At 43.2% G+C, this 27,916-nt stretch overlaps 1 protein-coding gene across 1 annotated transcript in view; it reads right to left on the minus strand.

The window, feature by feature from the left end:
* The window catches only part of CLIC4 (CLIC family member 4), a 55,581-nt gene that overhangs the window by 20,124 nt on the left and 7,541 nt on the right, over positions 1–27,916 (minus strand). Inside the window, exon 2 of the mRNA XM_083173621.1 lies at positions 6,487–6,596. Coding sequence (XP_083029747.1) covers positions 6,487–6,596 — 110 coding nt within the window. The remainder of the gene's footprint in view (positions 1–6,486; positions 6,597–27,916) is intronic.

A 27,916-nucleotide genomic window follows, 5' to 3' on the forward strand; every position in this document is an offset into this window, starting at 1 on the left:
CTTTTTGGTCACACATGAGGCATTGCCGTACTCGGGAGAAATTGGGGCACAGATTTTGGGGTGCTTTGTCTCCTTCCTTCCTTGGGAAAATGAAAAATTTTGAGCCAGAACTGCATTTTTTGTGTAAAAAATTTAATTTTTCATTTTCACTGCCCAGTTGTACCACAATTGGTGAAACCCCTGGGGGTTTGAAATGTACACTATACCCCTAGATGAATTCCCTGAGGGGTGTAGTTTGCAAAATGGGGTCACTTGTGGGGGGGTTCCACTGTATTGGTGCTTGGGGGGTCTTGCTAATGCGACATAGCACCCACCAACATTCCACCAGAATCTGAGCTGCAAAATCCAAAAATCACTCCTTCCCTTCTGAGTCCTGCCATGCACCCAAATGGTATTTTTTGGTCACATGTGAGGCATTGCCGTACTCGGGAGAAAATGTAGCACAGATTTTGGGGTGCTTTGTCTCCTTCATTCCTTGTGAAAATGAAAAATTTTGAGCCAGAACTGCATTTTTGTGTAAAAAATTTAATTTTTCATTTTCACTGCCCAGTTGTACCACAATTGGTGAAACCCCTGGGGGTTTGAAATGTACACTATACCCCTAGATGAATTCCCTGAGGGGTGTAGTTTGCAAAATGGGGTCACTTGTGGGGGGGTTCCTAAATTTTAGCATCTTATGGTGCCTAGAAACCTACATGGTGCCTAAAAAATAATCTCATAAAAAGGAGGCTCCAAAATCAAGTAGGTGCTCCTTCTATTATGAAGCCTGTGGTTTGGTCAACGTGCACACTAGGGCCACATGTAGGATATTTATGAAAACAAAAGAATTGGGGGAATCAATTTTTAGTCACATTTCTCTAGTAAAATCTACTGTGTTACTTAGAAAAATGTATTAAAATTGCAAATCTGCAAAAAAAATGAAATTTTGAAATTTCACCTACACTTTGTTTTAATTCCTGTGAAACACCTAAAGGGTTAACAAACTTCCAAAATGCTGTTTTGAATACTGTGAGGGGTGCAGTTTTTGAAATGGCATCATTTATGGGGGTCTCTCACATACAAGTCCCTCAAAGTCACATCAGAACTGAACTGGTCCCTAAAAAAATCAGTGTTTGAAATTTTCTTGAAAATTTGAGAATTTGCTATTCATATTGTAAGCCTCCTAGTGTCCAAAAAAATTAAAAGGAAGTTGAAATAATGATGGAAACATAAAGTAGACATATGGTCTATGTTAGTTATTAACTATTTTGAGTGGTATGATTATTTGTCTCACAAGCAGAAAATTTAACATTTTGCAAATTGCTAAATTTCCAATTTTTTTACGACATTTTGTTATTTTTCACAAAAAAACACAGACTGTATCGACCCAAATTTACCACTAATTTGAAGTACAATGTGTCACGAAAAAACAATCTCAAAATCACTGGGATAAGTAAAAGCAAAAAAAAGTTAGCCCCACTTAAGTGATACATGTCAGATTTGAAAAAAAGGGCTCTGTCAGGAAGGCAAAAACTGGCTGTGTCAGGAAGGGGTTAAACATGCACCAGTATGAATCTGAATGTAGGTCACTCTAGCCTTATTTTACAGGGTGCCGTGCCCTGCCCGTTTTTATTACTTCTAAAGCTGTCCTGCCGTTTGGTTTCACAGTGGGCGTAATCCTGGCGCAGTGTGCAATTTATGTATGTTTTTTTTTTCTAACGTAAATTTCTAATGTAAAATGTGCCCTCCCGATTGAAGGTGGTCAGCATACTGCTCTAAAAAAAAAAATCATACAGTGACCACTACAATGGATAGAACATGTAGGGTCCTTTACCACAAAAACAAGTAAAAGCAGCTCACCAAGGAGTGCCATAGTTTGTTTGATTTCTAAACTCTGTTGAAACCAAACAATCCAAATGCAACAGCTGTATAATAAAATAATTTTTGCCTATATGCACATAAGACTCTCCTACACTAACAGACACTACTTCAGAATAGTTATCAATAAGATCACTGAACACTGCTGTCAGCACTGATGGTACAGGGACTGATTCATAGACTCACAGTGAGCAGTAGCAGCTCACACAGGAGGCATTATAGAATAAAGAAGCTTTCTAGTGCAGGGGTTCCCAATCTTTTTCTAATCACGGCACCCTAGAGTATCAGAATTTTTTCCACAGCACCCCTAGGCCCCCAAATGAATATATATCAAATTAAGTAGATTGTGTTTATATGTGCTTCTTAGGATCAATTATGTGGTAAGGGGCAGGATTTGGTTCTGGTTGTAGACATTTTATGATTGGCAGCCACCAGCACTGGTTTTGTCCAGAAATAATTGATCATAAATAATTTGAATTGGTCCTGGACGACCAACCCGCGGCACCCCTGCAAGTGTCCCGAGGCACCCCAGGGAGCCGCGGCACACAGTTTGGGAACCACTGTTCTAGCAGCATCACAGATCCAAGTGCTGCTTCCTAAGACATGGATTGGATCAAATTTGCAGCCATCTAACACTAGGGCCTAATTCAGACCTGACAAATTCGCAGGCCAGGTGAATATCGGTAGACTGCACATGCGCGATGCCATCCTGTAATAAAATCCTGCTACTTTTTTTTAACCACTGGCCATTCGTCAGTTGATTGTGGGTTTGTGAGTGGTAACTGGCCATTCTCTGGAGTTTCAGGGGCAACAGCGGTGCCCTGCCCTTTTAGGGGAAGTCATGTGACATAAGCTCCAGCCCCGATCAGCCTGCCTCTGTTACAGCAACTGAGCAAGTCCTGGGCTACACACAGATTGCACACAATAATAATAATTTTATTTACATAGTAAAAAAAAAAATATTCAGCGGCTTAGATTTGCAATAGCTTAAGAAATCATTTGATGGTCGGCGACTATTAAATGAATGATTTTGGCCCTGGGGATATTCGCCGTAACGAGGGGGGGGGTGCAGGCGTTTGTGTGGGCGGCGTTTTGTTGGCTTGCAAGGTTGCAAAATTCGCAGTATGTCAATTAGGTCCTGACTGGCCATCTGGCACTTCTGGCAAATGCCAGAGGGGCCGATCTCTTTGTGCAAGGTGGAGGCTCTGCCTCCTGATTGGTGCACAGAGAGCAGCTGGACTCACGGAGGGTCAGACGGCTCTCTCTGCGCTGCTGAGGTCCAGTAGAGAGGAGGCATTCCCCTCTCTCCTGCAAGCTGGGAGAGGCAGTGCCCATCGTGTGCATGCGGGCAACAAAGGTCTCGCGCATGCACAAATGCCTGGGCCTATTCAACGGCCCAGTCCATCGCTGTTGTCAAATCATACTGTAATGTGACCTCTGCACAGGCACAGATCAAACATTTCCATATTATGGAAAACAAACCCTGCAAAATTGTGATGGTATTAATCAGCCACATGGACTTTAAACACTAGACAGATCATGAATTCATGAAGTAGAGTTGAGTGTTTATCCAATGACTACTACTGATCTCTCAGATGGAATGGGCGTGGTATGGCGCTCCGACAGGGGGGATCCCGATGGTCAGTATCCAGACATCAGAATCCCGACTGCCGGTGCTCCGTCAGGGTGGCGAGTGCAAAGTAGCCCGGGATTCCGACGTCAGGATACTGACTGTCGGGATCCCCCTGTTGGAACATCACTCGGCACCCGATGGAATATACCTAGTCATATCTGGCATGCAAGTTTGTGTGGGCGGCGTTTTGTTGGCTTGCAAGTCATTCCAAAGTGCATCCAAGTAAAGAAAATGGTGCAAGTTATGGTTTAGCTTGCTTATAGCTTTTATACCATTTCATCATTGCATTGTGCAATTAATTTCATTGCTTTGTTGTATAAAAGTGTATACTTGTGAATGGATTAAAAAGCACCTTAAAATGACAATTGACATGCATATAGCTTTATGTATCTAAAGCAATTCCATTACACACAATATCAAGCCTCCAAAGAACATTGTTTCATAACCTCAGTGAGCATCTCCCAGAAACTCTGCTGCTGCATATGAGCCGTCCAATCCGGCAAGAGAAATCCGTACAGTGTACTCATTCACCCTCTGTCCTTGCTCATTTTTAGCTCAACACTTAACAAGCTTTCCTCTCTGTACACCACTATATTTAGCCCTACTTCCTTATAACAGTTATAATTGTCAAGTAGATTTCAGCACTTATCCATGGAAACATAGCTTATAGTGAAATACAGTAGGGCACTGTTTAGGGCAGGGGTGTCAAACTCAAATTCATCGGGGGCCGCATCAGCACATTGGTCACCCGCAAAGGGCCGGTACACATTCAGAAAGGGGGCGTGGCCATGAACAAATGGGAGTGGCCATGGGCAAAAAGGGCGTTACCACGTCCCCTTTCCGAATGTGTACTACTACAAGTATCATGGTGAGTAGTAGGCTGCCTACCTGTGTCCAACCAGGATGGGGAGAGGGAGAGCTGCTCTTCAAACTGTCTCCTGCACGATTTTTCTTTTTGGCTGCCAGGGGTTAATGTCTGTTGCCAGGGATTCCAGCTCGTTGCCAAGGGGTTAATGTACATTTTCAGGGGTTCTTGCTCGTTGCCAAGGGGGGGTTAATGTCTGTTGCCAGGGGTTCTTGCTAATTGCCATGGGGTTAATGTCCATTACCAGGGGTTCCAGCTCGTTGCCAAGGGGTTAATGTCCGTTGCCAGGGGTTTCAGCTCGTTGCCCAGGGGTTAATGTCCGTTGCCAGGGGTTAATATGTGCTTGCCCACCCACCCCACAGTTACTGCTGCCTTTACCTGCGCACAGAATGTTCAGCGTCTGACAGGAAGAGCAGCTCTGCACGTCACCAGGAAGTCGCAGAGCTGTGCTTCCTGTCAGACACTGAACATTCTGTGTGCAAGGACGGAGAGGCGCGGGGGGGCGGGCAGCGGGGGCGGATGGGCAGCGGCGAGGGGGGGGGGGCTGGGCGGAGGCAGGGGGCCACTTGAAGAGGTCCGGCGGGCCGGATTCGGCCCGCGGGCCTTGAGTTTGACACCCGTGGTTTAGGGGATATCTGTGCAATGTTAACAAGCATCCACAGAGCAGCTACAGCATAATATAGTTGGGAGGATGAAATTTGCCTTTTTTTTTCCTTAATGAAGTGTTGCTTGAGTGCAAAATTGTAGTACAAGGTCTCAAACTCCTATAGCCATAAAAATAGAACAGTAAAAGTGCAGCCACAACACAGTTAGGAGTACAGCAAAAATAGTAAAAACTATAAAAGCATTTTTTTGAAACGATAATATAAGAAGTCTTATCCGGTGTCAACATGGTGAGATTATGTATTTGATTTTGATTAGTCAAAATCAAATGGAAATAACAGCCTTATTCGATGCAGATTCAATCCCGAAATGTGCTCCCGTGTAGTGTAAATCGAACAGTAAAATAGACTTTGCAGGCAAGAATATATAGTACAGATCTGTACTATATAGCTAAATCGGAAGCATTTTGTGTACCGTTCCATTAGATCACAATCGAATAGCTAGCAAATCGCAAGCAAAATCGCACTGGGTGTACAAACTATTAAGGTGCCCATACACTGAGCCAATTTGGGCCAATTCTGACCATTTGGGCAATCAAATTGGGTCAGTTTGATATCCCCTCAGGTCAGTGCGCATCGGTCCTCCTGAGTCAGTGGTTGGACCTGCTGGCAGTCTGACATCCCAACCTGAGACCACCCTCCAGGCAGCGAGTCGGGCAAAAAATTGTGATGAATCGCATGCGTTCCTGCTGCCCAGCGAGCATGATTCAGGGTTGCACTTATACCATAGCCAAACTAATCACTGTGAGCAAGTCAGAGACATATGCATCTCGGATGCACCTCCACTACGGCTGCTGTAGGAGAAGTGTTCTGAAGGCACATAAGCAGAATGAGCTATTAGAGGGGAGCAAACAGGGTTTGGGAAACAGCATGACAATATGGATGATGGCAACTTTTACAGGTAGCCATTTGTGGAATATTAACCAATTAAGTGGTTAAATGTGGTCATTAAATTGAAGCCATTCCTTTTAATATGATGTGCAACTGAAGTAGTAAGTTTAGCTCATATTTTAGGTCACAAAACTTTCTGATTAATAACATTTTATCTTTGAAGGGCCGTGCTTCCCATGAACTGAAAAACCTTGTACCAGGCATTGCCACCCTTGTCTAGAGATTCTCACCTCCCCTCTCTCTGCACTCACTGGATGCTCTGTAATACTTTCTAGCTATTAGAACGAAGAGTGACCAAAACCTCCTGGGCCCCATCCTGCCAATGCACAAATGCCTTTGAATACATTTTTTATTGCCTATAACCCAGGAAGAAAAGTATATTTCAGACCTTCTCATTACTGGGCCAAATTGTTCTTCTTAACATAACAGCATGAATAATCAATGCAATATCCACTTTGTGTGTAGCTCAATAACTTCCTACAGAACACCCAGCAGACACACTCACAAGCAAAGACAGGAACAGTTGGACATTCATTCACCCATGGTTCTGTGCTCTCTATCCCAGTAATCAGTGATACCTCTTTAAATCAACTGTTGTCACATTGAACACCACTCCTTTTAGCCACAGGATCATGAAAAGCCTCTGTGAGAAGGGACAGTTCCCGACACTTTCCCCATCACTGCCAGCCTGGAAAGAAAAGAAAAAAACACACTTAGCGCACAGAAGCAAATAAGAGAGTTTATTACCCACACCAATGTAAATTAGTAGTGTTATTTTCTACATATCAACTAGTCAATATATAACTGAACATTAAAGTACTAATTTTTTTTACTCAAAAATTGGAACTGCAAGTCTAATGAGCTAACGCATTGTTCCAACTCTGCCAGTAGTAGTAGTAGCAGGATATCCTATTAGCAGCCGTGCTTCACCACTAGGGCCAGATTCACTTAGCTTTAAAAAGTGATAAAATGGAGGGGTGTGGTATAATATCCCGACTGCGGGGACTCAGACAGCGGGGAGCACAACAAAGCCCCTTGCGGGCTTGCTGTGCTCGCCGCGGGCACAGTGGCTCGCTACCTATTTTGTTCTCCTTCTATAGGGGTCGTGGACCCCCACGAGGAAGAATAGCCGCCACCCGTGTGTCGGGCTTTTAGCAGTCGGAATTCCGACGTTGGGGTAATGACTGTCGGAATCCCTGCTGATGGTGAGTCCTCCGGCAACCAAAATAGAAGTTTGAAAAATGTCAGGCGGGAGATGATTGGTTGTAGGGATGACAATCCCGGCGCATTTTTTCAATCCGGGGAATCAGGATTGAAAAATGCTCAATCCCGGGATTCCCAGGATTGACATCTCTATGCGGTACACACGGTGAGCAAGGGCAACCCCCCCCTGCTCATTTACTTACATGAGTGGGCAGGCAGACAGCAGCGGTGCCTCAGCAGCGGGCAGATACCAGAGCCTCAGCAGCGGGCGGATAGCAGAGCCGGAGGGTGCAGAGGCAGAGGGTGGGTGGCTGAAGCTGCAGGACTCTGGAGCAGATATGGGTGGTGCGGCCTGCGCAGCGTGACTCTCCAGGCTGCAGTCCTGGGATCGGAAACACCAGGACAGCGTCTGAGCGGGTGCTCAGACGCTGCCCGGCATTAGATTTATGCACGCACAGCTAATCCCGGGATTGGAAGGTTCAATCCCGGGATTCAAATCCCGGCATGTTTTGGGCCGAATCCCACCGATCCTGGGATTGGCCACCCTTATTGGTTGGTTGTTGATCACTCTCCATTTTACCACTTTTTGAAGCTTAGTGCATCTGGCCCTAGAACTGTATATGATGTCAATATTATGATTTGGTTGCGTATGTGTCTAATGCAGAGTGTGGGACATGGGAGTGATGGGATATGTCAGCATAGTCCAAGTACAGTTACAGCATGTTCCCCCAGACCAGGCACAAGTGTTGGAAAATGGTTAACTTGCAGATTTTTCACCCCAACTGGTGAAAACGTGTAAAGATTGCTTATAGGTGGCTGAACACATCATGAGCCCTTCTTTTTAATACTGCTAATATTATTAGTGTGGCTGCTGCGGCACATTCTCAGTTTTGAAAGAAGATTCCAATTTTAAAAGGGCAAAGAACCAGGATATTTGGATTTATTTTCAAACATTAAACCGCATGTTTATCGGCTGTATTTTTCAACTGCATTTTTGCCTGCGCAAACTTTCCCTTTAACACATTAATTATTTTGAGTATAGAAGTCAATCAGTATTCCGTTGCCTGATAAATAAAAAATGAGAATGACAGAAATCCAACCAAGCACGTGTGTGGATAACATGCCTGCCAACGTTTGTCATCCTTCAATTAAGGTTAGTATGACATGGCATATTAGGTATCTTTTTCTTTTCTGTTTCTTCTTAAAGCTACAGTGAGAATACACTTTGCCTAGTACATAATCAAGACATTTTACTTGTGTGCAGTCGTTTCACAGAAAAGGGGAAGATGTAAGTGATAAAGCACCAGCCAATCAGCTACCGCTATGTTACAAGCGGTGTTTAAAAAAAAAAAAAAAAGTTAAGTGCTGATTGCTTGGTACTTTAGCGCTCTACCCAGCCCAGTATCATATTTGCAGTTAATTCCCCAAATGTATGTAGGAGAGACTGCAGCATGGATCTCCGATCCCTGCTGATACAAGCTTTGCTTCATCTACACTTACTACACATATATCCATTACCTGTGCATAAAATAACACTGATTGTATGTAACAGGACCCTGAAATAACCTAATGACTGGTTATGGTGTGATATGCCTCAACTGGTTATGAAGAACAATATATTGCAGAGCCTGCAATGTTTATCTTTCTGAAGGTCTAAACATGAAAGTAGCCCCTGCATACAGCAGTAATTCCTGCACTTGGTAGAAGTGTTCTTATCTGGTCTAACTTTTAGGCCACAAGCTATAAAAAGGACTAAGCACATTCACACGCTGACATTACACTTACTGTATCTACGCAGATGCCTAACTCCCTATATAGCCAATTTATATACAATTACTCCGACCTTATAGGGAGTGACGAGCCAGATTCCCTAGATACTTCTTTCCCAATATTTTTTGTAAACTTAAGACATTTCTAAGCTATAAAGATAATCATAACAGATATGATAGGTTTCTTTTATTATTATTGCACTGCAGCTCCAGCACAGATTGGCTCACAACAGAAGATCTGTATTTTGCATCTGGCTTTGAGACTTTGTACTGTTTTCTACGGGCCAAAACTAAACAGGAACCCGATGCGCCTGAAAGAGACTATTCTCCATAGTTCTGTTGGCGAGTCTTCCAGATGTCATTTATTTTCCAAGCTTACATACTTATATAGTGCCTGTGTGCAAGACAAACTATAAAATAAGGCAGTGATCTGTGTACAAAGATGAACATAACCAAGCAGTTTTGTATGAATATAAACACACGATAATTGTGCTTTAAAAAACCTGAAAAATGGTCTACGAAATATTAAAGAGTTGGTACTTGTGTATTATCTGGGCACCCGATTTAATGTAAATAGCATACGATTTTACAGGCGATTTGCGGCCGATTCGATCCGAGATGCGATTTAACGGCCAATTTTTTGTCGATTTTCGGCCATTTCCTGCCGATTTGCACGCTATTCCATCCTTGCACACACCCAGGTACTTGTTTCCTAGCATGGCGCCCATCGCATAACATATGCGATGTTCGGGAAAATGCCCGGTTGTAAAATTAAATATCGCATAGCATTGCATGACAGCAAGTGGCATGTGATGTGATGCATTTCGATTTTTAAATTGTACAAGCTCGCTGATGGGTGCTTACAATGTTAAATGCACCCCCATTGTCAACGCCAACCCGAAGCTTGGCGAGCGCAGCGAGCCCGCGGAGGTACACGTCCTCTGACCTTTTCATACCCCCACTATCCACGTCCGCGTGGAGTTGATTGTAGATAGTGTGGTGAGCGCAGCGAGCCACCGAGCCCGAAGCGTGGCGAGCGCAGCTATCCCCGCACGGGCGAGCAGATGCGGAAAAAGATCCCGAAGCGTGGGGAGGGGACGCGGAATACACGTCAAGTACTCCGTATCCGCTCGCCACTCTTCGGGCTCGCTGCGCTCGCCACACTTTGTAAAATCAACTCCACACCGATGTGGATAGTGGGGGTATGAACCGGTCGGGAGGACGCGTACCACGTCCGCTCGCCACGCATCGGGCTGACTTGGATAGTGGGGGGTGTGCAATGATGGAATAGCATGTAAATCGTCCGGAAAACGCAGAAAATCGGCCCAAACTCGGCCGCTAAATCGCATCCGATTTTTGCATGCTATTTGCGGCCGATTTTGCGGGCACCCTGATAATACACAAGTACCAAAGAGTTATATTAAAAAAAGAAAGTATTACGTATTACTACAAAAACATGTAGTGCCGTATTCAAATGTTATATCGCACCCGGTCTCTAGTCTAAAGCGAAGGGAGATCAAGGGGCATTATGCAATTACATTTTTGTGAATAGCGTGCTTGTAAAGGTTGAGTTTAGCCTGGTATGGTAGCAAAACCTGACCAAACTAATGGGCATACTGGAAAAAGTCACTAGGGACTTTTCATGGATTGCAGCTAGTCACCCCTGGGGGTGCAAACCAAAATGCTGGCACTGGCAGGCAGATGCGCCCAAACGGGGCTACATTTGAAACTGTTGGGTGCCCTCTAGTGGCTGATACCGGAAAAAAATATGAACATGGCCCATAGGGTTCCAAAATCATTGGTAATAATAATAATTATTTTATTTATATAGCGCTCTTTCTCCAATAGGTATTAGGCGCTTAACAGATAGAATCAACATAATATAGTACAAAAACAATGAAATAACAAAAAAATTCATAAAATACAGAGAGCATGGAGATACTAAGGGGACATTATGGAAATGCTTGAGTAAACAGGAAAGTCTTGCGTTTCTTTTTGAAGGATTCTAGAGTAGGGGCCTCTCGAACTGTGCGGGGAAATGAGTTCCATAAAGTTGGTACTCCTCTATGAAGATGAATAAAACAGCATAAATATACCAGCATAGTTAAAAGCTACATATCAAAAGAAAAACTACAGGTTTATTTTAATATAATTATTGCATAGATGTACAAAGAATTGTATCCCATTTCTAGTACTTTGTACAACTTTTACATGGTCTAGTTCCTATGGGGGATATTTGGCTGCTGGATTTAAAGAGGCAATAATATTTACCATAAACAGGAAATATAATTTTTTTTTTTTTTTTTTTTACACAACATTTTTTTTTAAATTTATATAATAGATGTGAGTGACGCTGGCATTTTTAGCAGATATATTCAACATCTCTCACAGATGTTGGCACTCAAAGGTTTAATATTCATTCACACTATGGCCACCTACAAGCACATACCCTTTAGGGATAAAATACTTAAGTTTTTTTGTCCTGGTAATTTTACTTGACATCTTTTTCTCCTGCCCTCAGTTCTTAATCTAAATTTGTATTGCCATTTAATATACTGAAATCATATATCGTAGGTTTAACCTTAACCATAAAAAAAAAAAAAAGGGACTCACTAACTTGTTTCTATAAATGAAGTTCCCATTAATATATTCATCAGAATACAAACATTTGACATTTAAGGCAAGCTAGTTTTGTTTTGCTTTAATCAATCATTTTCTGGAAATGTAGTTGAAAATGCATGTTAAAAAGGAATATTCAATTAGTGCCATTTTTTCGGTTAGCTGAAAAAACAGCACTAATTCGGCAACTCAGTATTTAATTGCGGGCGTTTTTGGCATGGAGTACATTTTCGCCCATACCTTAACTTTTTATTAGGCGCGAATCAGCTTTTGATAATACCAGATTTAAAATCGACTAATCGAGAAAAAAAAAAACACAATAAAAACGTCAAGGGCATTGAATAAGGCGAAATGGATTTGCCCTATTCAACGCACGTGACTATTTTTCAACTGGTCGAAAAATCTGGCAATAATCAAATACTTTCATAATCTGTTAATGTCATCGTAGACTTTTCCTAGAATTTACTTTGGTAAATGGAAATAAATGGCGAAAGAATAATTAGGAAACTCATACAGACACTAGTTTAAAAAAAACAGGGCTCAGGTGCAGTCTCCATGTGGGTCCACCCCTTTTTGGCAGTGCATCAGACACTCTACATAGAAATCCTATTACCCACCTGTCAGAGACCACATTTGGTCCCAACCCATTCTACCCAAAACAGTTTTTCCTTACCGCTTTTAAAGCTCCCTGAATAGTTCTGATTAGACACTTTGGGGGTGATTCAGGTTGGTTTGCAAAAGCAAACTCCTTCTTAATGGACAAACTCATGTGCACCGTAGGTGGGACAAATGTAACGTGCAGAGAGTGAGATTTGGTGGAGTTATTTTGTTTCTGTGCAGAGTAAATTTTTGCTGCTTTATTCTTACACATAATTTAGATTTCAGTTTAAACTCACCCCACCTACGTAACACTCCTTGTACATTTTATCCCTGTCCCACCTGCAGTGCTCATTGTTTTGTCCATGAGATTTTACAAGCCAACCTGAATTAGGCCCTTTTTTCGATCCCCTCCCCACAAATGTGGACTTACTTATCCCCTTGAAGGTGGCATGATTTATTTATTCAGTATATGATATGCTGTTCAGATACTTCTTCGGACCTCCGCCCATCCCATCAATATATAGAAGGCAGTGTCCAGCTTGATCTTTGCTTATATTAAGGAACCAGTTTACAAAGTCTACCATTGCTCATACCCCAAATAGACTTGACATTTTGGTAATTTGCCATTTAAAGTAATGGGAGCCTGTCCAGCAAACAAAACTGCATTTGACATGTTGTATGTATGAGAACTGATTCCGTTCAAAGTAAGCCATTTCAGTTTATTATGATGTGTATATACCCAGGTTCTACACAAAGTATTGTAACCGCAATGCAGCTTCCAATTTATCTAGGCTCACGAGCCCTAACCCACCCATTAGCTTGACTGGGTCTCTGGACTCAACTTGCTAGAACACATCCCTTGCTCTACACTATCTGTAGGTCATTCCTGTTTTACTTGATTTGTGTAATGGGATTCACGAAATCTTGGACCTTTTAACCACTTTTTTCATAACCTATATAGGTCTTGTTTTGGAAAAATGCAAATTATATATATATATATATATATACATACACACACACACATACATACATACATACATACATACACACCTCTAAATGGGTAGATGTGCAAGTAGCTTCCTAAACTTACAGCAGGATCAAGTCTATTGGTTTATCATGCAGGGGGGAGAGGCAGGGTCTCTTGAGAACCAAATTACTGCCTTGACATAGTAACACCATAATTTACTTATCCTTAAGCTGTTTAACCTTTTGCAAAGTAACTGGAAATGCTGGGTGCTTTGGTGTTTGAGATAAATTATTGTATATTAATATACAGAAGCCTAAACAGTGCAAATTGGACAAAGCTAAATTATTGGGAATTTAGAAAATACTAAGCCTATAGAGAGATCTTCTCCAGTGTAGGCAATACACATTCTGAAGCAGACCACAAAGAACATAAAACCCACTCCAAAGCTACATATAACACATGGATATTCAACATATGGCCCTGAAGCTGCTGTAAACTACATATACCAGCATACATGAATAGCAAGAGTCATGCAGTGTATGCCAGGAGATGCGATTCCACAGAAGCTGGGGTTCGGCAGGTTGAAATTGTGATGTATTCAAAAGGACATTCATAATGTTGATAGGTATGAAATACCAAAACACTGGAAGATCGCAGCTCTGACTCAGAAGTCATGTGATGAAAAGCTGAGCTGAGGTGGTTAGTCTTCACTACTGACAACATGACTATATTCTAACAGGGCCACATTTCATCAGTATGTAAATAAGGAATGTTCACATTGTATCATACCCACTGAATACCCCTGATTCAGAAGTTTCAGATATTTATCTGAAGTAATGGAATATGTAATTAAACGAGGACGACTGTTTGCAGTCATCATCCAACACCAGAAGGTGGTACAGGTATACAAATATTTTCTTTTTGGATACCCAAATGTAATGGAGCAATTCAATTTGGTGCGAGTGTGTGCATCCATTAATTTCGGGTTTAGCCACATAAAGTCTGGGTGCCCAAAGTGCAGCTTTTTTTGCACATTTCAGCTCTCATCTCAGGAGAATGTAAGCCGAAGCGTTCCCCGGTGACTATTCACACCTAAATGAAAGCAACAATTGAATTTCTCCATTAGGCGCCACTTAGTGACAGCCATGTGGTGAAATAATTTAAGCACCTTCTAATAGTACCCCGAAGGAGCATTAGGCCGAACAATTGTAAGTCAAACTGGCGATAGTTTTCTTTGCTTGGTGCTCAGGAAAAGGACACTTCTACAGGTGTAATGCCTCTAAGTCACCAGTCATATTTAAGGATATAAGAAGCCACATCTATTTATATACAACTACTCCTGCTTTACCATCATATGCTTCAAAAAGAAACATTTCTAGACACACTAAGGTCCGAATGTAATAGGGTGTAAGAACCAGAAAGTGAGAGATTTTAGGAGCGTTTGCTGCTTTAAAAAATAAATAAATGGGTAAACGCTCTTAAAAAAAAAAAACACATCCGATTACATTTGGCCCTAAGTTTTGTGGTTGTAGCTCAAAGGCTCAAAATTAATGTGTACTGAAAAACACACGCTCATGTCAGTGTGCTTACTTTCCTGCAGGTAATAAATAAAGCATATGACCATGCAATAGCAATTATACAAAGTGGCAAGCAAAGAAAGCAACTCCATCAAAAATTAAGTGGTGGTTTAAGGGAAAATGCTTCCGGTAGGAAAACAGAGGGCAGAGCGTGGCCAACACTGAGACTTTCCTACAGGTTAGAAACTAACCTTAGTAAAGTGCTTGCAAATAAACAAGTTACATGAGCCTGCTTTGTTGTAGCACCTGTGAGCACGTAATTGTCATTTGAAAGCCTTATGCAGCAAGATTAATGCATAATACCCCATGCACACAAGAGTCTCCGCCGACGCCTATATTAATGTCGGCAGGGACCCAGCGGGGTGCTGGCCTCAGTTACAGTATAAATGGTAGACACTCTCGACAGTCACTAGGTAAATAATAGTAGACAGTGACTAGGTCAACACCTTGAAATGGCGGCCATATTGCCAGTGATTTTTGCCTGTGTGTACGCAGCTTAAGACAGATCAATTGAACTATATAAATACTTATATTTTGATGTGGTGATGTTCTGTACACCGATAAACCCTTATACCCATCCATATATTTAATAAAAGTTTTTCCATCCTGGCAGTCCAATATTTAAAAATGCTGTTTACCTTTAACAAAGTTCAAACTTTTAGAAACTTAAGGCTTCCTTCCTGTTTGTAGTATTGCAGCTTTAGAGCCACAGTGTTCACCTCTCTCCAGTTTCTCCTACTTCTGATAAACATTACCGTAACCACCAGGCATAAACACAAATTCTCTCATTATAATCATTTCAGCTACTACATGCCAGAGTGCTGACCACTGGTGTTGGACATCTCCTCAACCCTTGCAATTAGTCCTAGATGGAGTCTGACATGTTCTTCAGAAGGAATATATGACAAAAATATTTCACAACTCCTTGAAAATTGAACAAAGTTTGAGAGCTTTGGATGTCGCAGTTCATTCCCATCCACTCTCTCTCCTTTCTTTGTAGTCTTCTAAGTGGCTAGTCCCACTGCTTCTTTCCTCTTTCGATCATGGTTTAGAACCTTACAACCAGGAAATAAAATCTCTGCTGCCTTCCTTGCAGCACCCTTAAGGGGTTGTTTGTGTCATGATGTCATTTTTATAAATAAAAATGTCAGTGTAGGTGAGCCAAGGATGAGAAATATGTTGTATTTTGCTGATCCCCTGCAAATCTAGTGCACTAGACGTTTTGGTAGGGATGTTTTCGGCTTTGCCACTTAGATTACTTAGCTAGTCAATAGCGTCAAAGGTGATCTGTCGCTTCAGCCTCTGCTGTGGCAGTGGACCACACAAACATGCAGGACTACAGTACTTTACACCAGATTCCTCTTGCAGCATTACAATATTTGAGCATTACAGCTGCTTCAGGGGGGGAGGGGTGTGTGTAAAGTATTTTATTAGCATTTGACTATTGTTTCCAGAATAGGTATACTGTACATTTTAGTGAATATATTCAGAAAATAATTAGCAAGTGCTTACTTTCTAATTAATTACGGTTTTCTACTACACACCATAACAATACCACCCTACACCAAACACTTTCCAAAGCAGAACAGTCGATACATTATTTAAGTTTCTTCTATAGCACAGCATATTCTGCTGCGATTTCTGTAACACCTGTGCATAAAGCAGCCCATACACGTCCCGATGCGGGCGTGCGTTGTGGGCTACAATAGCAGGGATCACATTGCATTGCATGTGCATGCGTTGTGCATGCAATGCGATGCAATTTGATGAAACCAAAGTACAAAAAGTATGTGCAAGCACATACTTTTTGTACTGTGCGATGAGGTGCGTGGGAGCGCGCACCTCAAAGCACACATTGGCTCAGCACGCTTAGCAGCTTGTATGGGCAGCTTTATTCCTTTCACACAACACCAAATTACAGGGTGAAGCAGTTAAACCTGGTCATTTGATTAGTGTGAAAGGGTCAACTGAATTCTTAAATCCCGGGTTGCTGACCCGGGTTGACCCTGTCACACTGAAGAAATAGCAGTGTAATTCAGCAAATTTTTTTAAACGGTAATTTGAGGTGTGCATCCGGTTATTAAAAATGCCCAATAATTGCTGGGTTGCATGTCGGAAAATGGTATATGTGGATCATGGCGAACTATCACCTGTTCAAAGCAGAATAATAAAAACGGAGAGTGATCAGAAATCATCAATGTGCAATGAGAAGGCCAAATAAATACCTTTCCCATACCTCTTTCACACGTGCATCCATATCCCAGGTTTTTACATGTAATCAATCTGGGAATTTTCTATGTGTGAAAGTAACCAGGGTCATGGAACAGAGAGCTGGGAATGTGCCATCTGACTAGACCCGTCAAAGTCCCGGATCACATGTCTGAGAGGTTTTTTAGACATATGACCTGGGAATTTCACTGCTCATTCCCAGGGTTTTCTTCAAAACCCTGCTTTCACACTATACCGGAGACATGGAAAATTCCCAGGTTAACAGACATGTTATTTACACACACACACACACACACACACACACACACACCTGCCATCAGACCTCTCCACAACAGGCAGTGTCAGCTGCTTCTAATACACACTGCAGCAGTAGGTCCGCCCCTTCCTTGTAACTCTAAGTTCCAATAAAAAAAACCTGCAACCCAGGAGTAAATTATTGGGTCGATTTATTCAGACTCAGACTTAAGCCGCATTTCCTATCTGCGGTGATAGTCCTGAAAGAAAAACCCTGGTCAATAGAAGAGCACCGGCCTGGGTACTTGTCCCCAGGTTGGTGCCTTTCAGACATACACAAGACTGGCTAGTTCACATGAGCCCTGCCAAATACGTGGGATCTCGATACTCTGATTAGCTATGCAAAGAGCAGCTCTTCCGATAAGAGTTACCCTCTGCAATTAGCGATGGTGCCTTGACTGCTGGGTCTGTGACTCTGGACTCCTTCTGTGCATGCGCAGAGTGACGCCAGCGGGCAGGGGCACTGTGGGAGGAATTATTGTCAGATCTCTCACTCATCACCACAAAGAAAAGCCCACAGGCTTCTATAGGGAGGCGTCACAACAAATGTACAGTAACTGAAGTTGGAATAAGCCTTATTTCAAAATGGTACCTGGTTAACAACTTGAGTGGTATGCCCGGAAATTTTCCGGGCTCAGCTGCATTGCTGCAGCAGGCTGTCCCAGAAAATTTCTGGGCATACCACCATATTGAAGGTGTACGCCAGTGGTGCCTGCAGCTGTGCACCACTGGCGCACCACCTGTCCGGGCACCCCCCATCCCCTCGCCCCTCCTCACATCTTCGGCGATCGTACACCGGAGCTCCCCTTTTGCTGCCCCTGCCACCATTAGTAGCAGGGGGCAGGTGGCAGGCTCGGGGATGTTCCCGCTCTGTGGTGGGTTTTGCTGGGGCAGGATAAACCTGCCCTGGTAGGTTTGTTCTGCCGCAGCAAAACCCACCACTCAAGGGGTTAATAAGTCGACAGTCAATAGGTCAACGCCAAATGTCAACAGAAAAAAGGTTATCCCAAGCAAAAAGTCAACATGGCAATGGTCCTTGAGAAAGTGGACATGAATTTTGGGGGGAATTTTGTTTCTTATTTCTGAAATTTTTCCTACTATTCACGTGGACGCCAACTCAGAACGGTAAAGTGTGCACAGTGCAGCAGAGCGATGCACCTAACCTGGAGAATGGCGAGTGAAGCGGTACACTAATTTGGAGAACATGTTAAGAAATCTACAAATTGACACCAAACAACATGTGTCAACCTTATGCAAAACCTAAACCTGGGGCTTTTAGGAGTGTCAACAGTAAAAGACGCACAATCAGTGTAACAATTGAAGTGCTCTGACACCCCCACAAAACTGCAATCTGAGGTGTGTGTCTGAGGTGTGTCTCTAACCGGAAAAAGCAACAGTTGAATTGGTCTTTTGGGCACCATCTAGTGGTGAGGAAAAACAACTGAATTACCCCAAACTGCTGAAATTCTTCAGCACCTGAAGGCTGGGTAATTAGCAGGGAGGCACCAGGATGCCAGGTATGTTTTGTGTCTATTACCCCTTTGCGTAGTGCAAAGAGAGGTTGGAGGTGTTTCTATTAAAGGAAATGGTCAATGGAAAAGATCATTTAGGTATAATTGCTTAAGTCGACATAAGTCCTGATTCAGAGACATAAGCAAACTGATGATTTATGTACATTTCCAATGATTTCAGGAGAACACAAGTACATAATGGATCTTGTGTCATCGGATGCTGTACCCCCAAGCTTATGGAGGTGGCAATGGGAAATGTTTTCCAAAAAGGAGGCATGTCACCTCCATCTTTTAAGGCCCCCATACTCTGGGCAATTTACCTTAAATTTGTTTTAGTTTTTTTTTTTTTTTTTTTTGTGATCGCAGCAATCACAGGAAAATAACCCAAATTGCTGGTGACTGACAGCAGGTCCGATGCAATGTGTGATGCACGAGTGGCCATATGCCTGCACAAGCCACAAGTACTGTTATAGAGGAGGATCTGAATTTTGCACTCATTTATTTACAGTTTCTTAAATAGCGCAGCAGATTCCGTTGCGCTTTACAATAGTAGTGATAAAACAAACTGGGTAACAACAGACAGACTTGGAGGTAGGAGGGCCCTGCTGCACGCTTACAATCTATAGGGATATAATATAAAGGAGTCACACATACACAGTGCTTATCTTACAACCGATGCTCCAAACATAAAATGTATTGAAAATATATTTTCTGCTAAATAAAAGTAGATATAGTTCAGTGCTAGAAACAAGAATTATATAAGATTTGGTACTTGTATACTATCACGGCTCCCATCGCATGCCATATGTAGTGGCATGCGATGCGATTTTGCCGGGTTTTTTATGCATTTGATGTAAAAATCGCATGCCATCGCATGCCATGCGATGCGAAGCTATGCAATGGCATGCGATTTTGATCAAATGCATTTAAATTATTAGCAAACATGTTAAATGCACCCCAAATGTCTTTTTTCACACTGTACCACCACCACTATGAACGCCAACCCGAAGCATGGCGAGCACAGCGAGCCCCGCGAGGTGGCGCGGATACCTTCACAGGTATCCGTGTCCCCTTGCGGGATTCACAGCTATCCATGTCCGCTCGCAACGCTTCGGGCTCGGTGGCTCGCTGCGCTTGCCACACTTTCTATTCTCAACTCCACGCCGACGTGGATAGTGGGGGTATGAAAAGGTCGTAGGACGCGTACCGCCGTGCTCGCCACGCTTCGGGTTGGCGTTCATAGTGGGGGTGGTACAGTAACAAATGCCCTTTGGGGTGCATTTCACATGATTTTAACACGTCAATGATTTCTGTGAAAAATGGCATCGAATCGCATGCAATTTTTTCCTATACGATGCCCATCGTGGGAGCCGTGATACTACACAAGTACCTAAGATTTAATTGCCCAGTTCCAAACAGCTGAGAAACAATGTTTTGTTTCATTCTAAGCAAACAACAGGTTAATTCAGGGTAGGGCAAATCAGTTCTAGTTTCCGGTTCATAGATATACAGTGTCTAGGTCGACATTAACAAAAAAAGTCAACAAAAGCAAAAAGTTCAAATGGCAATGGTTGACACATGGAAAGGTCAACTTGAGTTTCACGTTTTTTGGACTTTTTCCATGCATTACGGTTTATGTGGGCTACGATTGGGAATGGTAAAGTCCGAAGCATGCAAACAAAGCGAGTGTACACTATTTTGGGTCCATTTCTACAGGTGTCGACATTAACATAACAAACCCCTGAAAAACTAATTTCAAACTTTTTATGTGATGACCTGGTCAGTGTCACCGTAGCGCATGTAGACTTTTTGTCTACTTGGTCTATAGACCTAGATACTGTAGATTTTACATCCAAACCTGTCAGTTATGAGGGTCTTAAATAAAATATATAAATCCATGCACCCGACTACAAAAATTGTTTTCTTTCAGCTACTCCTTTGGGCATGATGCAGACAACTGTCCCAGTATAGGTACCATGTCTTTCCTAAGAGAATAGCACTTACATTCAGAGCTGTGCAGTTGTAGAAGAACCAATATCTACATAGCAAGCTCCTAAAGAGGGAGGGAGAGACAGGAGATGGAGGGAGGGAGAGGCAACAGAAGGATTGAGAACAGAAGTCAAGAGAGCGTGAGAGAGGAGGGGGCAGAGGCGGAAAACTGGATGGTCTAAGAAAGAATGAAAAGAACATTGAAGGGGGAAGGGGTGGTATAAAAAAAAGAATCTATGGAGAATATTATGTCACTAGTAAATATACAAGAAGCCCTACATAACAAAAAGGGAATCAACAGGTCAGGCAGCCATTAGCAATTGTTCACTTTCAAAGAAGTTATTGGGGGAAGCAAAAAAGTGGTTTAAGATGAAATTACATTTGCTGTTTAATTAAGTAAATTAACGATTTGCAGAAATGTCTATTGTTAGCAAAAACAAAATAGAGTACATGTAAATAACCATCTACTATTCACTGAGGTATACGTCCATTAGGTCGACCCACTGAAGGCTGACATGACTTAGATCAACAGGGTTGGAAGGCTGACAAGCATTAGGTCGACAATGGCAAGGTCGACATGAGTTTTATGACAATTGCCCTGAATGTCAACATGGACACTGAACGTGTACCGCATCTGCTTGTCATGCCTTGGCCACACTATTCTATTCTCTCACCATGCCTTACTGGATAGTAGAGAATGAAGTGCCGCCTGTCGGCACATGTTGGCTGCCCCCTCAAAAAAGTGAACACGTCGGCCTTTTGACCGTCGACCTTGCCATTGTCATTCTAATGCTTGTGTCAACCTTCCAACCCTGTCGACCTAAGCCATGACAACCCATTTCATGTGTTGACCTAAGCCATGTCGGTCTTCAGTGGTTGATCCAATGCAGGTCAACCTAATATGTGTCGACAAAATGACCGTATACCTCAGTGATATGCTGTACTGCAGTCTTTTAAAAAGTAGACACAAATCAATAATCATACTCTCGTGTCAGTTGTTACTTCAGAACATATTTTCATTGACTGACAACCACCACACCCAACAGCCAATCAAGCAAGGGTTAATATGAAAAGATGTCATCCCTAGAGTTGCATTTTCCTTGGCAACCAATCCTTCGAGTAGTGGCAGTCTAGGGTTCATTATTAGAGCAGCAGTCTCCTCTGAATCACTGGAACAGAGCAATTCTGACTGGATGCTGCAGAGCAGTTTATAATCACACTCTGGGCCAGATGCACTAAGCTTGAAAAGTGATAAAATGGAGAGTAATGAAGCCCCAGCCAATCAGCTCCTACCTGCCATGTCACAGGCGGTTTGAAAAATGACAGGTAGGAGCTGATTGGCTGGTGGTTTATCACTTTTCAAGCTTAGTACATCCAGCCCTCTGTATCTTAATTATTTCATTTTCATACACATTTTTTTCAGCAATGAAGCATATTAAGTGGAAAAGAAGGCTGAAATAAGTCATATTTACTGTAAATGATGCAAGATTGCTCTATACTGGGTGACACAAAGCAACCTAAATTATTGAAGGCACTCATGGCATAGATAGCAAAGTAATTAAATAAAAATGAGTTTATATATGTAGCAGGACTCTTACCGTATTGCTGAAACATTACAATATGAGGGGGAGATTCGACGACCATCAAATTATTTCTTCAGGACAAGGTGGTCAGCTGACATCCGCTGACGTCAGCTGCCCGTCCCATGTGGGAATTACCATGGGAACGCCCATGAAACGCTGAGTGTTCCCATAGGCAAATTGCTCGCACACAAGTGCTGCACATGCACATAAAAACCAATGTGCATGCACAGTCGCAAACAATCTGTCCCGGACCAATTGAATTAGAATACCGGTACTTGTTTCCTAGCAGGCGCCCACGATATTCAGTCGTATGGCATTGTATTCAATTTAAAATTGTATACAATTGTATATGGCATACAATGCAATGCGATTTTAAATTGTATATACAATTTTTAATTGTATAAGCACCTTAATTGGTGCTTACAATGTTAAATGCACCCCCACGCCACTGCAACTATCAACGCCAACCCAAAACGTGGCGAGCGGCGGCGGTACGCGTCCTCTGACCTTTTCATACCCCCACTATCCACGTCGGCATGGAGTTGATTTTACATAGTGTGGCGAGCGCATGCGCATTACTTCACATGTATTCCACGTGCGCTCGCCACGCTTCGGGTTGGCGTTGATAGTACGGGTGGCGTGGGGGTGCTTTTAACATTGCAAGCATCTATTACGGTGCTTATACAATTATTTATCTTACAGGGGGCACATTTAACATTGAAAACACCCATTAGGGTGCTTATACAATTTAAAATCGTATACCATTGTATATGCCATACAATTCGATGGTATACAATTTAAAATTGTATAACATCGGCTAACATTGTATCGCATTGCATACCATCGTATGCCTTATGGTATGTAATGGGCGCCGTGCTAGGAAACAAGTACCAGAATAACCCTCATTAAATCAAACTGAAATACTTTATAAGAAATCTGGTATGAAATAACTTGTTTCCTAGCACGGCGCCCACGATTTTCAATCGTATGGCATCTTATGCATTGCATCGAATCGCATGCCATCTAGCCGCGATTTGAAATTGTATAAGCAATCCAATGGCTGCTTACAATATTAAATGCACGCCACTATGAACGCCAACCCGAAGCATGGCGAGCGCAGCGAGCCTGCGATGGGCGGCGGTACGCATCCTCCGACCTTTTCCTACCCCCACTATAGTGTGGCGAACGCAGCCAGCCCCGCGAGGGGACGCGTATTACTTTACATGTATTCCGCGTCCGCTCGCCACGCTTCGCCACACTATCTAAAAACAACTTCACGCCAACGTGGATAGTGGAGGTATGAAAAAGTCGGAGGACGCGTACCGCCGCCACGATTCGGGTTGGTGTGGGGGTGCTTTTAACATTGTAAGCACCCATTACGGTGCTTATACAATTAATAATCTTATAGGGGGCCATTTTACATTGAAAACACCCATTAGGGTGCTTATACAATTTAAAATCGTATACCATCGCATTGTATGCCATATACAATGGTATAAGATTTTAAATTGTATAACATCGGGTGCCATAGAGTAACATCGCATCGCATACCATTGTAAGGCTTATGGGCGCCATGCTAGGAAACAAGTACCGAAATAAACATTAGATAATTCAGAAAAGAAAAAAAGGTACTTGTTTCCTAGAACGGCCACAATCGTGAGTGATCGTGGCTCTTAATTAAGGGACACGATCCTCACGATGTGGCCGATTTTTTACAATTTTTTCACTTTGATTGACAGAAATCGGGTCAATCGGTCGGTCGCGACCAATTAAAATCGGCCGCGATGCGACCGACCGATTGACCCGATTTTTCCATAGACTTCAATGTTAAAAAATCTTTTAACATTGAAATCGGTCGGTCTTGTGCCATTATAATGGCACAAGATGAGATGGACTTGATTAAGTCCATCTCACATAGGGAAAAATGATAAAAAAGGTGAAATGGGCCAATATGACCCATTTCACATTTTTTATGTGCCCGCCATGACCCCACGATAGACGTGAACCCGAAGCGTGGCGAGCGCAGCGAGCCCGCGAGGGGCGGCGGTGCGCGTCCTCCAACCTTTTCATTCCCCTACTATCCACTAGGGCGTGGAGTGAGAATATAATAGTGTGGCGAGCGCAGCGAGCCACCGAGCCCGAAGCGTGGCGAGCGCAGCGAGCCCCGCGAGGGGACGCGTATACCTGTGAAGTTAGACGCGTCCCCTCGCGGGGCTCGCTGCGCTCGCCACGCTTCGGGCTCGGTGGCTCGCTGCGCTCGCCACACTATTATATTCTCACTCCACGCCCTAGTGGATAGTAGGGGAATGAAAAGGTCGGAGGACGCGCACCGCCGCCCCTCGCGGGCTCGCTGCGCTCGCCACGCTTCGGGTTCACGTCTATCGTGGGGTCTAGCACACTTATTAACATTTGGGGGGGCAATTGAAACAAATCTGGTGAAAAAAAAAAAAAAATCGGGTGAAAAATCGGTCGATCGGATCGGTCGCATCGTATGCGACCAAATCGCATGCGATGCGATCAATCCGATTTTTTATCTTACGACCACAACGATCTAAATCGTTGTGGCCGTTCTAGGAAACAAGTACCGAAAAAAAAAAAAAAAAGGGGGGGGGGGGGGTCTATTCACTAACCTAAAGAGATTAGAATCAGCAGTTCTGCAAGAGGATGCTTTTTTATGCAGTCAGGATTAGGGAATGGTACATACAATTCTAGCCATATTTACAACATTCTTTTATTTAATGTATGTGCTGGCTATTGAAGGTGGGTTTTAACTTCAGATGTAGCTAGCAGCTCCTGTAATCACTGTCTGCAGATGTGTGATAAAACAGCACAGGACAAAGGAAGAGAAAGGCAGCTGGCATCTATATAACAAAAACAGACCTATCAGCGAGTGACACTTTCCACTCAATAGGATAAGACACTTTAATACAAGCTACCCAATTTTGTTACAAGATGTGTCATTGTCCTCTGGCACATGTCCTGGGATTTCATCAGCATTTTCCCAAACATTAGCTTCCTCCCACAAGATAATGTATTCATGCACAGAGCGCAAAGATCACTTCAGTTCACAGATGGGTGACTTTAGATGAACCCTACTTGAAAATTAAACTATAGAAATAAACATTTCGGTACTTGTGAGTTATCCGGGCGCCCGATGTGGTAATTGAATGTCATTACAATAAGCATACGATGCGACGCGATTTTTACATCGCGTCGCATCGTATGCTTATTGTATGGTATACAATGGGATGCGACGCGATTTTAACACTTCCCGCCCATTTTTAAACCCGCCCTCTGCCACATCTGGCAGAAAATCAGTGTGAGGTAGTTTTGAGAGGAGAGAACAAGTGATTTCCAGTGTTGGTGTGTCTCAGACTATTTGTGAGGTGAAATTTCTGACATTTGCCCCAATATTGCCCCATTTTGCCCCTTACACCCTATTTCCCAATATGGCTTTGGTGGACGGTATCTTCAGCCTCCCTAAAACTGAAGAAGATACAGTTCAATTCCTGCAGGACAAAGGGCTGCTTCCATCCACAGCCACATGTCCAAATGGCCACCCTATGCGCCTGTCTATAAAAGAGCGCAAATGGCGCTGCTACATAAAAAGTTGCGGGAAAAAGCAGAGTCTGCGGGCCTCGCTATTCTATCCCGGATGCAGGCTGCCGTTTATGACAATACTGCGCTTCATATACTGTTGGTGTGATGAACTCACTTCTATAGAGTTTTGTACAAAGAATTTGAAAATCTGTAATAAAAGTACAATCTTTTATAATGCATTGATGCGAGAGGCATGTTAATGCGACCTGATGTCCCAGCCTCAACGCCAGATTGGTGGACCAGGGAAAATAGTGGAAGTGGATGAGACACTCTTTGTGAAAAGACAAGCCAATGTCGGCAGAGTTCTCCCACAGCAGTGGGTGTTTGGAGGAGTGTGCCGGGAAACAGGGGACTGTTTTATGCTACCAGTTGCGAAGCGAGATGCGACAACTCTGATCAATGCAATTGTGGAGCACATCGCGCCTGGAAGCACAATTGTCAGCGATTGCTGGCGGGCATACAAAACTCCAGAACTGGAGCGGGCTGGTTACAGTCACTTGAGAGTCAACCATCGCTACAATTTTGTGGACCCAGACACTGGTGCACACACCCAAAACATCGAAAGACTGTGGGGTTGTGCAAAATGGCGGAACAAACGCCAGCGGGGCACAGCCCGCCATCACCTGGACTCTTATATGCAGGAGTTTGTGTGGCGAAAGTGCCTGGCGGGAGACAGCGCATTTAACCGCATTCTACATGCGCTCACTTTGCTAGATAAATAATTACGGTGATTAATTATTGTGTGCTATGTGTTGATTGTTATTATAATTTATTTCTGAGATATGTTAATTACACAGTTATTCCCTTAAATTCAGTTGTCCTTAATGTGTCAGATATGAATGATATTGATGAATGATATTGGATGTTCACAACCACTCCACTATCAATGTGAACCCGAAGCGTGGCGAGCGCAGCGAGCCCGCGAGGGGCGGCGGTACGCGTCCTCCGACCTTTTCATGCCCTACTATCCACTAGGGCGTGGAGTGAGAATAGAATAGTGTGGCGAGCGCAGCGAGCCACCGAGCCCGAAGCGTGGCGAGCCCCGCGAGGGGACACGGATATCTGTGAAGCCCATGAAAGTATGCGCTCACCTGTGAAGGTATCCGTGTCCGCTCGCCACGCTTCGGGCTCGGTGGCTCGCTGCGCTCGCCACACTATTCTATTCTCGCTCCACGCCCTAGTGGATAGTAGGGCATGAAAAGGTCGGAGGACGCGTACCGCTGCGCTCGCCACGCTTCGGGTTCACATTGATAGTGGAGTGGCGTTAACAATGGGGATGGGATTGACATTGTGTCACTTTTTGGGGGTTTTGCCCTGCTAAAATCGGGTGCTGTCGCATCGCATCGCATGCCATGTGGTTAACATGCGATGCGACGTGATCAGATTAGATGGTACCCGATGTAAAATCGGGTTCGGGTGGTGATCTCGTCGCGTCGCATCGCATGCCATTTGGTTAACACACGATGCGACGCGATGCGATGCGTATACGATCAAAAATCGGGCGCCCAGATAACTCACAAGTACCAACATTTCTATAAGTGTCACTTTGTTAAAACAAAGCTCCTCTAAAAAGTAACATTACCATTTAAATATGTTACTCAATTGTATGTGCCTTCTGAGTAAAAAAAAAAAAAGGAACTTTGGGTGAATTTAACTCTTGATATTCTCTTACTGTAGGTGAGCAGCCAGTGATGCATTAAAACGGTATTTACATTTTAGACAAAGGTTGCAGGGTCAATATCTTTGCAGGAATGGCTTTTTCATGCTTACACGTGCAAATAGTTAGTTTGAGGTTAAACAAGTTCATAAAATAAGTTGGATATTTTACCCTTTGTTTTTAGTGCTGACTCCGGAGAGAATACAACTGTGTACTTGTTTCCTAGCATGGCGCCTGCGATTTTGATTGTATCCATCGGGTACAAAAAAAAAAAATCACGTTGATCGCATCCCATGCAACTGAATCGCATGCGATTTTGGTTGCATGCGATGGACGCGATTTTTACATCAGAACCAATGAAAAATGGTCGCTGAGACTAGATTTTACATTGGGCCCCAGACCCCAATTTT

The sequence above is a fragment of the Crinia signifera genome, chromosome 2, assembly GCF_055691185.1.
Source record: "Crinia signifera chromosome 2, ASM5569118v1, whole genome shotgun sequence".
NCBI classification, from domain to species: Eukaryota; Metazoa; Chordata; class Amphibia; order Anura; family Myobatrachidae; genus Crinia; species Crinia signifera.